General features: G+C 39.6%; 1 protein-coding gene across 1 annotated transcript in view; it reads left to right on the top strand.

Moving 5' to 3' along the window:
* Positions 1–202: 202 nt before the first annotated feature.
* The window catches only part of LOC125664847 (mucin-17-like), a 31,506-nt gene continuing 18,056 nt past the window's right edge, over positions 203–13,652 (top strand). The window contains exons 1-2 of the mRNA XM_056152543.1: positions 203–483; positions 5,608–13,650. Of these exons, the coding sequence (XP_056008518.1) occupies positions 5,627–13,650 (8,024 nt within the window). The 5' untranslated portion in view covers positions 203–483; positions 5,608–5,626. The remainder of the gene's footprint in view (positions 484–5,607; positions 13,651–13,652) is intronic.

The raw sequence follows: 13,652 nt of genomic DNA, 5'->3' as shown, positions 1-13,652 counted from the left end.
TGGCTCGAAAAACTGGTATGAGAGAGAGAGAGAGAGAGAGAGAGAGAGAGAGCTGAATCTTTAAATTCTGGATACCAGAGAAACATCCAGAATTGACTCAGATTTGGACTGCAGACACGTGTTTTGCTGTTGACATTTGGAACCAAGGCAATGTCGGTGACGTAATGTAATCTAGCCCATCCCCTGCGTGTTCCTCAGAATTAGTCTATCGTTTTCCACATCTACATAGTTCGAATTTAAATAGCAGATTGTAACACTACAAATTAATGAAATACCTTTACCTATAAACAAATAAATAAACAAAACGCAATCAAGATTGCAGATGAATGAGGTATTTTTTCCCCTTTATTTCTTTATATAGAGGCGATGTTCAGGCTCCTCGGAATTTAAACAACCAGTGACAAACTCACAAGTTCAGTGAAGCCAGTTTCGGATTTCGATTCAAAATGTGGATCTAATTGGAGTTATATTTATCATAACTGGGTAAGAATATATACATACTTTTATTTCATGAATTAATATAATATTACATATGAATTTGTGGGGATAAAACCCCCAAATTAATTATTTAATCAAAACGTAAAATGGAGAGAATTTGTGTTGATTATAAATGCAATATAAATAAATAATAGAAATATATGGAGATTTATATACATGTACATATATGGAAAATTTACGTTGAAAGTGATATTCGCTCGAGAATGACAGAGATGGACAACTTTAAACATTATGGGGACCATTTTATTACACTAAGTTTTATGAATAAGCGTAATCTTTGATTATGTTGGTTCACGTTCAATATAGTCTGAATATCATACAGTCAACCCTGAATGCAAGCTGTCACTCCGAGTGTATGAAAACATTAAAGATATAATGACAAAGGGTTATCTCCCCAGAAAGTTCGATTTTCGGTAGCCAGTGTGATTGATTTCAAGATCATAATATCTGTAAACTAACGTGGTCATAAACCTATTCAGAATGAACATTTAACCCTTTTGCTTAAACATGGGTGAACGAGGGAATGATTGATTTTGGTTAAAATGTGTTTTATCATTTATTAATTTAATTAAATTTATCAATTTCAAATTCCACTTGCAAGCCATTAACATTTAATTTTTCAAATTATTTGTTTTGTGGTCTTGAATAATATCAGTCTGCTCAAAATAAAATATTCAACAAATACTTTGAGATTTTGGGAAAAGCAATCTCCACTTGGTAAGTACTAGAACGACTCAAATGAAATTAGAGTTTTACTGACTACGATATATGCAATTTCCACGAGCAGTTCTCATGAAGAGCTGGGGAATCCTAGCAGATCACGAGCAGGTCTCATGAAGAGCTGGGGAATCGTAGCAGATCGACTGTACGATGGTTGTATTAGCTGTTCACATCATTAGGGTCTTTAATTTTCAGTGATGGCATGCAATAGGTCTAAATGACAAAACTTGTCCCATAACAATTTACCCCATTTAAAAAATAAAACGTACTAAGCACTTTGACGTAGGGCGGTCACTTTAGCAAAAGATTACACAAACGTTGAAAGAGCGCACTTTTCTTTATTTATCAAACAAACAGTGAAAACTTGATTATTCAATAAACGGGGTGTGTATTAAAATAAAACACTCATAGATGATGTTTGGGTGCTTCTACTTAATTAACCATTTACAACACAAGACATGTGGTGACATCTCTTGGTTTTGATCTGACCCATCCCATTATTCCAGAGTGACCGATTTCAAAGGTCCATGCAGATCTTATACGAACAACGTTAAAACTACATGCATCAAAATAGATGACATCCCTGTTCGGCCGGTTTGACTAAACACAGATAATATAACTACTGTCTAGACGAAATTTAAGGTACCGTACCGAAGGCCAAAGGGACTGGTGAAATTCTACAACATCGGCTAATGTATAATGCCTCTTTTTAATTAGTCCCGGCTATTGTCTAATTAACCTCGGTTATTGTGTAATTAGCCCCGACTAATTAGCTCTGGCTTTTGTCTAATTAACCCCGGTTATTGTCTCATGTTTCTTTCTAATTAACCCCGGCTATTATCTAATTAACCCCGGTTATTGTCTAATGTCTCTTTCTAATGAACAACGGCTATTATCTAATTAACCCCGGCTATTGTCTACTGTCTCTTTTTAATTAACCCCGGTTATTATCTAACCACGGCTATTGTCTAATGTTTCTTTCTAATTAACCTTATTTTATCTAATTAACCCCGACTTTTATATCATTAACCCCGGCCATCGTATCATGTCACTTTCTACTTAACCCTGATTACAGTTTACAAGAAAACCAACGGTTGCTTTGAAATGGTGGTAGGTGGAAATACAGCATTAAGATTTTGCTAATTATTACTTACATGTATAATTGATGAATTTAGAACTTTTGAGCTGTACAGATTATATATTCATATTACAGTCACCAACTCTAGATTGACAATGAATGCCGTATTGTGTCCAGACATTTGAATGCAATCGGAAAGTTTAATGATTTTACTAGTCAGCCCTCCAGAACTACAATGTAGATATGTCAACATACAAGATTTACAATTCTGGACATGCTAAACAGATCTGGAAATTTTATCTTCAGTGCAATTGCGTCTATAACAATATTTGATGTTCATTTAGTTTTCAAGAACATACCTGTACTGATTTTTCTTTTTATCAAATATCCGAGTGTGTATGTATGTATGTATGTATGTATGTATGTATGTATCTGGGTGGTTGTGAAGTCGAATTTAAACGACAAATGTTGTATATAACAATATTTAAGTACAGATTAGAATCCAGGAACTTGGAAGATAATAGAAACAAAATATCTGACCCATGTTAAACTTATCAGTAGTACATTTTCTGAGTATAATAACTCTGTAGAGCTTTGTCGGGTCCCGTATTTCACACTATCTTCATTTCCACCCACCCAACAATTATACTATGAATATTATATGCATTACATAATCCCACCCCCTAAAAGACTCTATTGGCTTTACTGCAAATTAAAACGACCGTCTAACTATGACGTAGCTGTCAATCATTTCCCAGATCTGATGGTCTCGCGATATCTAATCACACGACAGGTTTTTTCTTCTTCAGTGTGTTGTTTTAGTTTTATTAGTTTAAACAATATTTTATCCAGAAATAAGTTAATGTTTACAAACAATGTATTCTAATAGATTGAGAAACAAACCAAAAGGCTTATACATGTATCAATCTCGCTCTCATATGCTATAGGGTGAGATGACTGAAAATTCTAAGTATGATAATGAGTCATATACCAATTATTACAATAATACATGGGGGAAAAAAAGAATAGAAAAGAAAAGAAATAAAATCTGGAACTGAGTATTGAAACAAATATAACACACGGGTATAGGTATGTTAAGTGTCGATACAAATCAAATTAATATAAACTATAGACAATGTTGAAGTAACATACGGTAGAGTTATGCCATATAAAATGTAGGTAAACAAACACAGGTTTCCTGATGCACATACTTGTATTCTATACAATATAACAATAGATATAGTAGACATTCACAGGTAGGCTCAGAAGATTTTACTTTCAACAAAAGAGTTTTATTGAACCAAATGATTGAAAATCTTAAATTCCTTCCTCGAGGGATCGTCTTAATTATTTCCTCAGCAGCACATGAAATGTAAGCATGTAATGAAAGCATGACAACTTGATTTCTAACAGTTAAATAAAATGAAGGTACATACATCTACAACATAGACTGTTTCTTTTGCCTTTTTTTCGAAAGAGGAACACGTTCTTTTACACTCCTTAAAATGCCTTGGTCATTTCTTTGAATCATATAGCAAGGTTACTCAGGTAAACGCAATACCGCATGCAAATAGATCAAAATATATTTATTTTTCTCTGAGAGTGAGAATTAGAGAATGCGAGAGTTACATAAAGAGAGCGGTAAAGAGAGTTAGAGAGAGAGAGAGAGAGAGAGAGAGAGAGAGAGTTACATAAAGAGAGCGGTAGAGAGAGAGAGAGAGAGAGAGAGAGAGAGAGAGAGAGAGAGTTACATAAAGAGAGGGTAAAGAGAGTTAAAAAGAAAGAGAGAGAAAATCATAACGAGCCGAGCGAGAAAGAAATATGAGAGAGAAAAGAGAAGAGATATATCACATCAGAGAGAGAGAGAGAGAGAGAGAGAGAGAGAGAGATCTCACTCACACACATACAGAGAGAGATCGAGATCACATCACACACATACAGAGAGAGAGAGATCACATCACACAGAGAGAGAGATCACATCACACACACACACACACACACACACACACACACACACACACAGAGAGAGAGAGAGAGAGAGAGAGAATCATTACATTACAGGGGACAAGTTTCTAGTTTAAGAACGTTCTCTCATGAACAAAATGAATCTTTCTTTCAATATCATTGTCTGGAATTTCTCTCTTTAAGTTACCGTACACATTGGTGTTTATTTTAGGCAAACAATTTATACACACCAATATTGCTTATTCACCAAAGTTACCTGTGTGTTTATTGCAATCAAAAACTAGAATATGAATTATATGACAAATTAATATGCACAAACTGTAACCATTTGATGCAGCATCGACTTCCATTCAGAATCAGGAAAAGGTCAAAATCATTGCAACTTATTACAAACACCACTGCAAGGTCTAAAACTTCAACAAGGTTACGTCTTTAGGGAAGTACATTTCTTATGACTTAATCTGCGTAACCTATTGGTAAAGAAGTGCAGGAGTTCTCATTTGACGATAGTATTCACTTTTTATCGAACTTCCAAAACCGTTAAGCTTTCTATAAGGGTCTCTCATACTTCACGCTGGACAGGGGTAGAAAAAGGTTTTTACTACAGCGATAAGATAGTCTGCTAGAGACCAAGCCCGTTAGTCGTCAGTAATCTCCGAGGGTTCCACCTTTAATTCATAAAATAACTAATTAAATGAAATCATTAAACTTCGGTATTCGGTTTCTGTGTAACAACTTAACAACTCTCTCCATTCTGGGATGATCTCAGTGTGCAAAATGTTTCTTGTTATGTGAATGGTCATTTGGATAAAATTTATTCCTGAATCAGAATGGTAGTCTACGTGTACACATGTAGGTATCTTTAAAAAAAAAAAAAACACATGTAGGTAACCTTTTATTCAGAAAGAAACCCCGGAGTTTTAAATGAAACTTGAGCAGTATTTAATTGTAACTTAAATGAATGAGACATTTTTCAATGGTGATAAACATCAAACTTTGTTGTTTCAGTCGGGGGCATGTTGTTTTGTGTAAAATTCCTGATAATTGTAAAGAAACAGGTCACTAACTGTGAGAATTTTACTACTGGGTCTCGTGAATACAGACATCGATTAGAATATTATATTGGATAGGCAATCCAAACTTTTAAGCAAATGTTATTCAGATTTTACAATAGATTTTAAGATTTGATATCAATACGATAAAAGGGTTTACCATCAAAACCAATTAAGGCCACATCATTCAAATGATTTTAATAAATTACACTTAGCTTTAACAGACAAAAAAGAAGAAAATAAAATAAAGCACACCCACGAGAAATTTTACATAGATATCGATTTATGTTTCAGGCATGATGAAATTAAAGTGATGTACAAAATTTCGACAAGGAGACTTCACCTGGTGGCCACGTTGTTCCTGATTTTTTCGCAGCCTATAAACTCTTTGTCCACACCATCCACAGATGATAGTACAACAGAAGGAGAGTTTCAACAGACTACCACCTCATCTGGTGGTGTAATACTACTAGACAATGTTACTCTCACATCAGGCGATACAGCCTCCACCAATAGTGTTCAAACTACAGTCACATCGGACTCATCCACAATAAGTACAATTAGCACTACATCATTCAGAAATACATCTAGTGAACATTTTACTAATAGTACAGATTTACCAGTAACAAACATGACTCTTCCAAGTGATGTACCTTCCACATCCTTTCAAACAACTGATGAAACAGTTGCAATATCTACAACAGATTCTACAATAACATCTACTACAATGTCAGGACAACAATCACAAATTAGTGATTCAACAATAAAAATATCAACTAATACTCAGGGAGAATCAACGGCACTGGACCCAGAAATAACAACTCCTCTTGCAACTGAAGTAAGTGAAACGTCATCTCCCCTTGCAAGCACAGCACATATTAACTCTGAATCTTCAACCGCTGAAAGCATTACAGAGTCCACGACATCTGAAGAGCTACCAACCTCCACCACAAATGTGGAAATTACAAGTTCAGTTTCTAGTACACCAAGCCAAGAAACAACAACAAGCTTGAAAGACACAACAACTTCTATCGAAACCACAACAATTGAAACGTCGTCAATTCTTACTCCATCTACGGAATTGACAACAGAAGCTTCCAGTTCTACAGAGTCTGTCACAAGCTCCTCAGTGTCTGAAGGAAGTTTTACAACACCTTCAACCACACCAGTGGTCACAAGCAGTGAAACGATAAGTGAGGAGAGTACAACTTCCACTGGCCTGTATACCTCTTCATCTTCCAGCACTGAGGTTTCGTCTTCTGACACTTCATCAGAACAACCAACAACATTGGAAGAAACAGAAAGCACAACTGAATCTTCCACCCTCTCAAACACGAATAACTCCTCCACAGTTTCATCATATATAACAACAATACCGCTTGAAACGGAAACCATCGAAATTTCAACCCCCTCTACCAGCCAACTTAAAATCATCACCGATTCAGTGACTTCTGAAAGTATCACAGAGTTGACAACATCTGAAGAACTGCAGGCCTTCACAACAAGTATGGAAATTACAAGTTCAGTTTCTACTACACCAGGCCAGGAAACAACTACAACCTTCAAGGACACAACAACTTCCATAGAAACCACAACAGTTGAAACATCCTCAATTCTTACTCCATCTACGGAATTGACAACAGAAGCTTCCAGTTCTACAGAGTCTGTCACAAGCTCCTCAGTGTCTGAAGGAAGTTTTACAACACCTTTAACCACACCAGTGGTCACCACCAGTGAAACCATAAGTGAGGAGAGTACAACTTCCACTGGCCTGTATACCACTTCATCTTCCAGCACCGAGGTTTCGTCTTCTGACACTTCATCAGAACAACCAACAACCACTTTAGCAGTGGCAGAAAGTACAACTAAGTCCTCCACTCTGACAAACGAGATAACCACCTCAACAATATCGCCAGACTTTACAACAACACCGCTTGAAACTGTAACAGGTGAAACATCATATTCCTCTGGAAGCTCAACCCAAAGTACCACCGAATTTTCAACGACCACTGAAAATATTACAGAGTTCACGACATCTGAAGAACTACCAACCTCCACCACAAGTGTGGAAATTACAAGTTCAGTTTCTGCTACACCAAGCCAAGAAACAACAACTACAAGCTTGAAGGACACAACGACTGCTCTAGAAACCATAACAGATGAAACGTCGTCAACTCTCTCTCCAACGACAGAATTGACAACAGAAGCTTCCAGCTCTACAGAGTCTGTCACGAGCTCCTCAGTGTCTGAAGGAAGTTTTACAACACCTTCAACCACAACAGTGGTCACAAGCAGTGAAACGATAAGTGAGGAGAGTACAACTTCCACTGGCCTGTATACCACTTCATCTTCCAGCACCGAGGTTTCATCTTCTGACACTTCATCAGAACAACCAACAACCACTTTAGGAGTAGCAGAAAGTACAACTCAGTCCTCCACTCTGACATACGAAACTACCACCTCAACAGTTTTACCAGACTTTACAACAACGCCGCTTGAAACTTTAACAAGTGATACGTCATATTCCTCTGGAAGCTCAACCCAAAGCACCACCGAATTTTCAACAAACACTGAAAGTATTACAGAGTCCACGACATCTGAAGAACTACCAACCTCCACCACAAGTGTGGAAATTACAAGTTCAGTTTCTACTACACCAAGCCAAGAAACAACAACTACAAGCTTGAAGGACACAACGACTGCTCTAGAAACCATAACAGATGAAACGTCGTCAACTCTCTCTCCAACGACAGAATTGACAACAGAAGCTTCCAGTTCTACAGAGTCTGTCACGAGCTCCTCAGTGTCTGAAGGAAGTTTTACAACACCTTCAACCACAACAGTGGTCACAAGCAGTGAAACGATAAGTGAGGAGAGTACAACTTCCACTGGCCTGTATACCACTTCATCTTCCAGCACCGAGGTTTCATCTTCTGACACTTCATCAGAACAACCAACAACCACTTTAGGAGTAGCAGAAAGTACAACTCAGTCCTCCACTCTGACATACGAAACTACCACCTCAACAGTTTTACCAGACTTTACAACAACGCCGCTTGAAACTTTAACAAGTGATACGTCATATTCCTCTGGAAGCTCAACCCAAAGCACCACCGAATTTTCAACAAACACTGAAAGTATTACAGAGTCCACAACATCTGAAGAACTACCAACCTCCACCACAAGTGTGGAAATTACAAGTTCAGTTTCTACTACACCAAGCCAAGAAACAACAACTACAAGCTTGAAGGACACAACGACTGCTCTAGAAACCATAACAGATGAGACGTCGTCAACTCTCTCTCCAACGACAGAATTGACAACAGAAGCTTCCAGCTCTACAGAGTCTGTCACGAGCTCCTCGGTGTCTGAAGGAAGTTTTACAACACCCTCAACCACAACAGTGGTCACAAGCAGTGAAACGATAAGTGAGGAGAGTACAACTTCCACTGGCCTGTATACCACTTCATCTTCCAGCACCGAGGTTTCATCTTCTGACACTTCATCAGAACAACCAACAACCACTTTAGGAGTAGCAGAAAGTACAACTCAGTCCTCCACTCTGACATACGAAACTACCACCTCAACAGTTTTACCAGACTTTACAACAACGCCGCTTGAAACTTTAACAAGTGATACGTCATATTCCTCTGGAAGCTCAACCCAAAGCACCACCGAATTTTCAACAAACACTGAAAGTATTACAGAGTCCACGACATCTGAAGAACTACCAACCTCCACCACAAGTGTGGAAATTACAAGTTCAGTTTCTACTACACCAAGCCAAGAAACAACAACTACAAGCTTGAAGGACACAACGACTGCTCTAGAAACCATAACAGATGAAACGTCGTCAACTCTCTCTCCAACGACAGAATTGACAACAGAAGCTTCCAGTTCTACAGAGTCTGTCACGAGCTCCTCAGTGTCTGAAGGAAGTTTTACAACACCTTCAACCACAACAGTGGTCACAAGCAGTGAAACGATAAGTGAGGAGAGTACAACTTCCACTGGCCTGTATACCACTTCATCTTCCAGCACCGAGGTTTCATCTTCTGACACTTCATCAGAACAACCAACAACCACTTTAGGAGTAGCAGAAAGTACAACTCAGTCCTCCACTCTGACATACGAAACTACCACCTCAACAGTTTTACCAGACTTTACAACAACGCCGCTTGAAACTTTAACAAGTGATACGTCATATTCCTCTGGAAGCTCAACCCAAAGCACCACCGAATTTTCAACAAACACTGAAAGTATTACAGAGTCCACGACATCTGAAGAACTACCAACCTCCACCACAAGTGTGGAAATTACAAGTTCAGTTTCTACTACACCAAGCCAAGAAACAACAACTACAAGCTTGAAGGACACAACGACTGCTCTAAAAACCAGAACAGATGAGACGTCGTCAACTCTCTCTCCAACGACAGAATTGACAACAGAAGCTTCCAGCTCTACAGAGTCTGTCACGAGCTCCTCGGTGTCTGAAGGAAGTTTTACAACACCCTCAACCACAACAGTGGTCACAAGCAGTGAAACGATAAGTGAGGAGAGTACAACTTCCACTGGCCTGTATACCACTTCATCTTCCAGCACCGAGATTTCATCTTCTGACACTTCATCAGAACAACCAACAACCACTTTAGGAGTAGCAGAAAGTACAACTCAGTCCTCCACTCTGACATACGAAACTACCACCTCAACAGTTTTACCAGACTTTACAACAACGCCGCTTGAAACTTTAACAAGTGATACGTCATATTCCTCTGGAAGCTCAACCCAAAGCACCACCGAATTTTCAACAAACACTGAAAGTATTACAGAGTCCACGACATCTGAAGAACTACCAACCTCCACCACAAGTGTGGAAATTACAAGTTCAGTTTCTACTACACCAAGCCAAGAAACAACAACTACAAGCTTGAAGGACACAACGACTGCTCTAGAAACCATAACAGATGAAACGTCGTCAACTCTCTCTCCAACGACAGAATTGACAACAGAAGCTTCCAGTTCTACAGAGTCTGTCACGAGCTCCTCGGTGTCTGAAGGAAGTTTTACAACACCTTCAACCACAACAGTGGTCACAAGCAGTGAAACGATAAGTGAGGAGAGTACAACTTCCACTGGCCTGTATACCTCTTCATCTTCCAGCACCGAGGTTTCATCTTCTGACACTTCATCAGAACAACCAACAACCACTTTAGGAGTAGCAGAAAGTACAACTCAGTCCTCCACTCTGACATACGAAACTACCACCTCAACAGTTTTACCAGACTTTACAACAACGCCGCTTGAAACTTTAACAAGTGATACGTCATATTCCTCTGGAAGCTCAACCCAAAGCACCACCGAATTTTCAACAAACACTGAAAGTATTACAGAGTCCACGACATCTGAAGAACTACCAACCTCCACCACAAGTGTGGAAATTACAAGTTCAGTTTCTACTACACCAAGCCAAGAAACAACAACTACAAGCTTGAAGGACACAACGACTGCTCTAGAAACCATAACAGATGAAACGTCGTCAACTCTCTCTCCAACGACAGAATTGACAACAGAAGCTTCCAGCTCTACAGAGTCTGTCACGAGCTCCTCAGTGTCTGAAGGAAGTTTTACAACACCTTCAACCACAACAGTGGTCACAAGCAGTGAAACGATAAGTGAGGAGAGTACAACTTCCACTGGCCTGTATACCTCTTCATCTTCCAGCACCGAGGTTTCATCTTCTGACACTTCATCAGAACAACCAACAACCACTTTAGCAGTAGCAGAAAGTACAACTCAGTCCTCCACTCTGACATACGAAACTACCACCTCAACAGTTTTACCAGACTTTACAACAACGCCGCTTGAAACTTTAACAAGTGATACGTCATATTCCTCTGGAAGCTCAACCCAAAGCACCACCGAATTTTCAACAACCACTGAAAGTATTACAGAGTCCACGACATCTGAAGAACTACCAACCTCCACCACAAGTGTGGAAATTACAAGTTCAGTTTCTACTACACCAAGCCAAGAAACAACAACTACAAGCTTGAAGGACACAACGACTGCTCTAGAAACCATAACAGATGAAACGTCGTCAACTCTCTCTCCAACGACAGAATTGACAACAGAAGCTTCCAGTTCTACAGAGTCTGTCACGAGCTCCTCAGTGTCTGAAGGAAGTTTTACAACACCTTCAACCACAACAGTGGTCACAAGCAGTGAAACGATAAGTGAGGAGAGTACAACTTCCACTGGCCTGTATACCACTTCATCTTCCAGCACCGAGGTTTCATCTTCTGACACTTCATCAGAACAACCAACAACCACTTTAGGAGTAGCAGAAAGTACAACTCAGTCCTCCACTCTGACATACGAAACTACCACCTCAACAGTTTTACCAGACTTTACAACAACGCCGCTTGAAACTTTAACAAGTGATACGTCATATTCCTCTGGAAGCTCAACCCAAAGCACCACCGAATTTTCAACAAACACTGAAAGTATTACAGAGTCCACGACATCTGAAGAACTACCAACCTCCACCACAAGTGTGGAAATTACAAGTTCAGTTTCTACTACACCAAGCCAAGAAACAACAACTACAAGCTTGAAGGACACAACGACTGCTCTAGAAACCATAACAGATGAAACGTCGTCAACTCTCTCTCCAACGACAGAATTGACAACAGAAGCTTCCAGTTCTACAGAGTCTGTCACGAGCTCCTCAGTGTCTGAAGGAAGTTTTACAACACCTTCAACCACAACAGTGGTCACAAGCAGTGAAACGATAAGTGAGGAGAGTACAACTTCCACTGGCCTGTATACCACTTCATCTTCCAGCACCGAGGTTTCATCTTCTGACACTTCATCAGAACAACCAACAACCACTTTAGGAGTAGCAGAAAGTACAACTCAGTCCTCCACTCTGACATACGAAACTACCACCTCAACAGTTTTACCAGACTTTACAACAACGCCGCTTGAAACTTTAACAAGTGATACGTCATATTCCTCTGGAAGCTCAACCCAAAGCACCACCGAATTTTCAACAAACACTGAAAGTATTACAGAGTCCACGACATCTGAAGAACTACCAACCTCCACCACAAGTGTGGAAATTACAAGTTCAGTTTCTACTACACCAAGCCAAGAAACAACAACTACAAGCTTGAAGGACACAACGACTGCTCTAAAAACCAGAACAGATGAGACGTCGTCAACTCTCTCTCCAACGACAGAATTGACAACAGAAGCTTCCAGCTCTACAGAGTCTGTCACGAGCTCCTCGGTGTCTGAAGGAAGTTTTACAACACCCTCAACCACAACAGTGGTCACAAGCAGTGAAACGATAAGTGAGGAGAGTACAACTTCCACTGGCCTGTATACCACTTCATCTTCCAGCACCGAGATTTCATCTTCTGACACTTCATCAGAACAACCAACAACCACTTTAGGAGTAGCAGAAAGTACAACTCAGTCCTCCACTCTGACATACGAAACTACCACCTCAACAGTTTTACCAGACTTTACAACAACGCCGCTTGAAACTTTAACAAGTGATACGTCATATTCCTCTGGAAGCTCAACCCAAAGCACCACCGAATTTTCAACAAACACTGAAAGTATTACAGAGTCCACGACATCTGAAGAACTACCAACCTCCACCACAAGTGTGGAAATTACAAGTTCAGTTTCTACTACACCAAGCCAAGAAACAACAACTACAAGCTTGAAGGACACAACGACTGCTCTAGAAACCATAACAGATGAAACGTCGTCAACTCTCTCTCCAACGACAGAATTGACAACAGAAGCTTCCAGTTCTACAGAGTCTGTCACGAGCTCCTCGGTGTCTGAAGGAAGTTTTACAACACCTTCAACCACAACAGTGGTCACAAGCAGTGAAACGATAAGTGAGGAGAGTACAACTTCCACTGGCCTGTATACCTCTTCATCTTCCAGCACCGAGGTTTCATCTTCTGACACTTCATCAGAACAACCAACAACCACTTTAGGAGTAGCAGAAAGTACAACTCAGTCCTCCACTCTGACATACGAAACTACCACCTCAACAGTTTTACCAGACTTTACAACAACGCCGCTTGAAACTTTAACAAGTGATACGTCATATTCCTCTGGAAGCTCAACCCAAAGCACCACCGAATTTTCAACAAACACTGAAAGTATTACAGAGTCCACGACATCTGAAGAACTACCAACCTCCACCACAAGTGTGGAAATTACAAGTTCAGTTTCTACTACACCAAGCCAAGAAACAACAACTACAAGCTTGAAGGACACAACGACTGCTCTAGAAACCATAACAGATGAAACGT

The sequence above is a fragment of the Ostrea edulis genome, unplaced genomic scaffold, assembly GCF_947568905.1.
Source record: "Ostrea edulis unplaced genomic scaffold, xbOstEdul1.1 scaffold_68, whole genome shotgun sequence".
NCBI classification, from domain to species: Eukaryota; Metazoa; Mollusca; class Bivalvia; order Ostreida; family Ostreidae; genus Ostrea; species Ostrea edulis.
The sequence above is the reverse complement of the archived record's forward strand: the minus strand, read 5'-3'. Positions and strand labels throughout refer to the sequence as shown.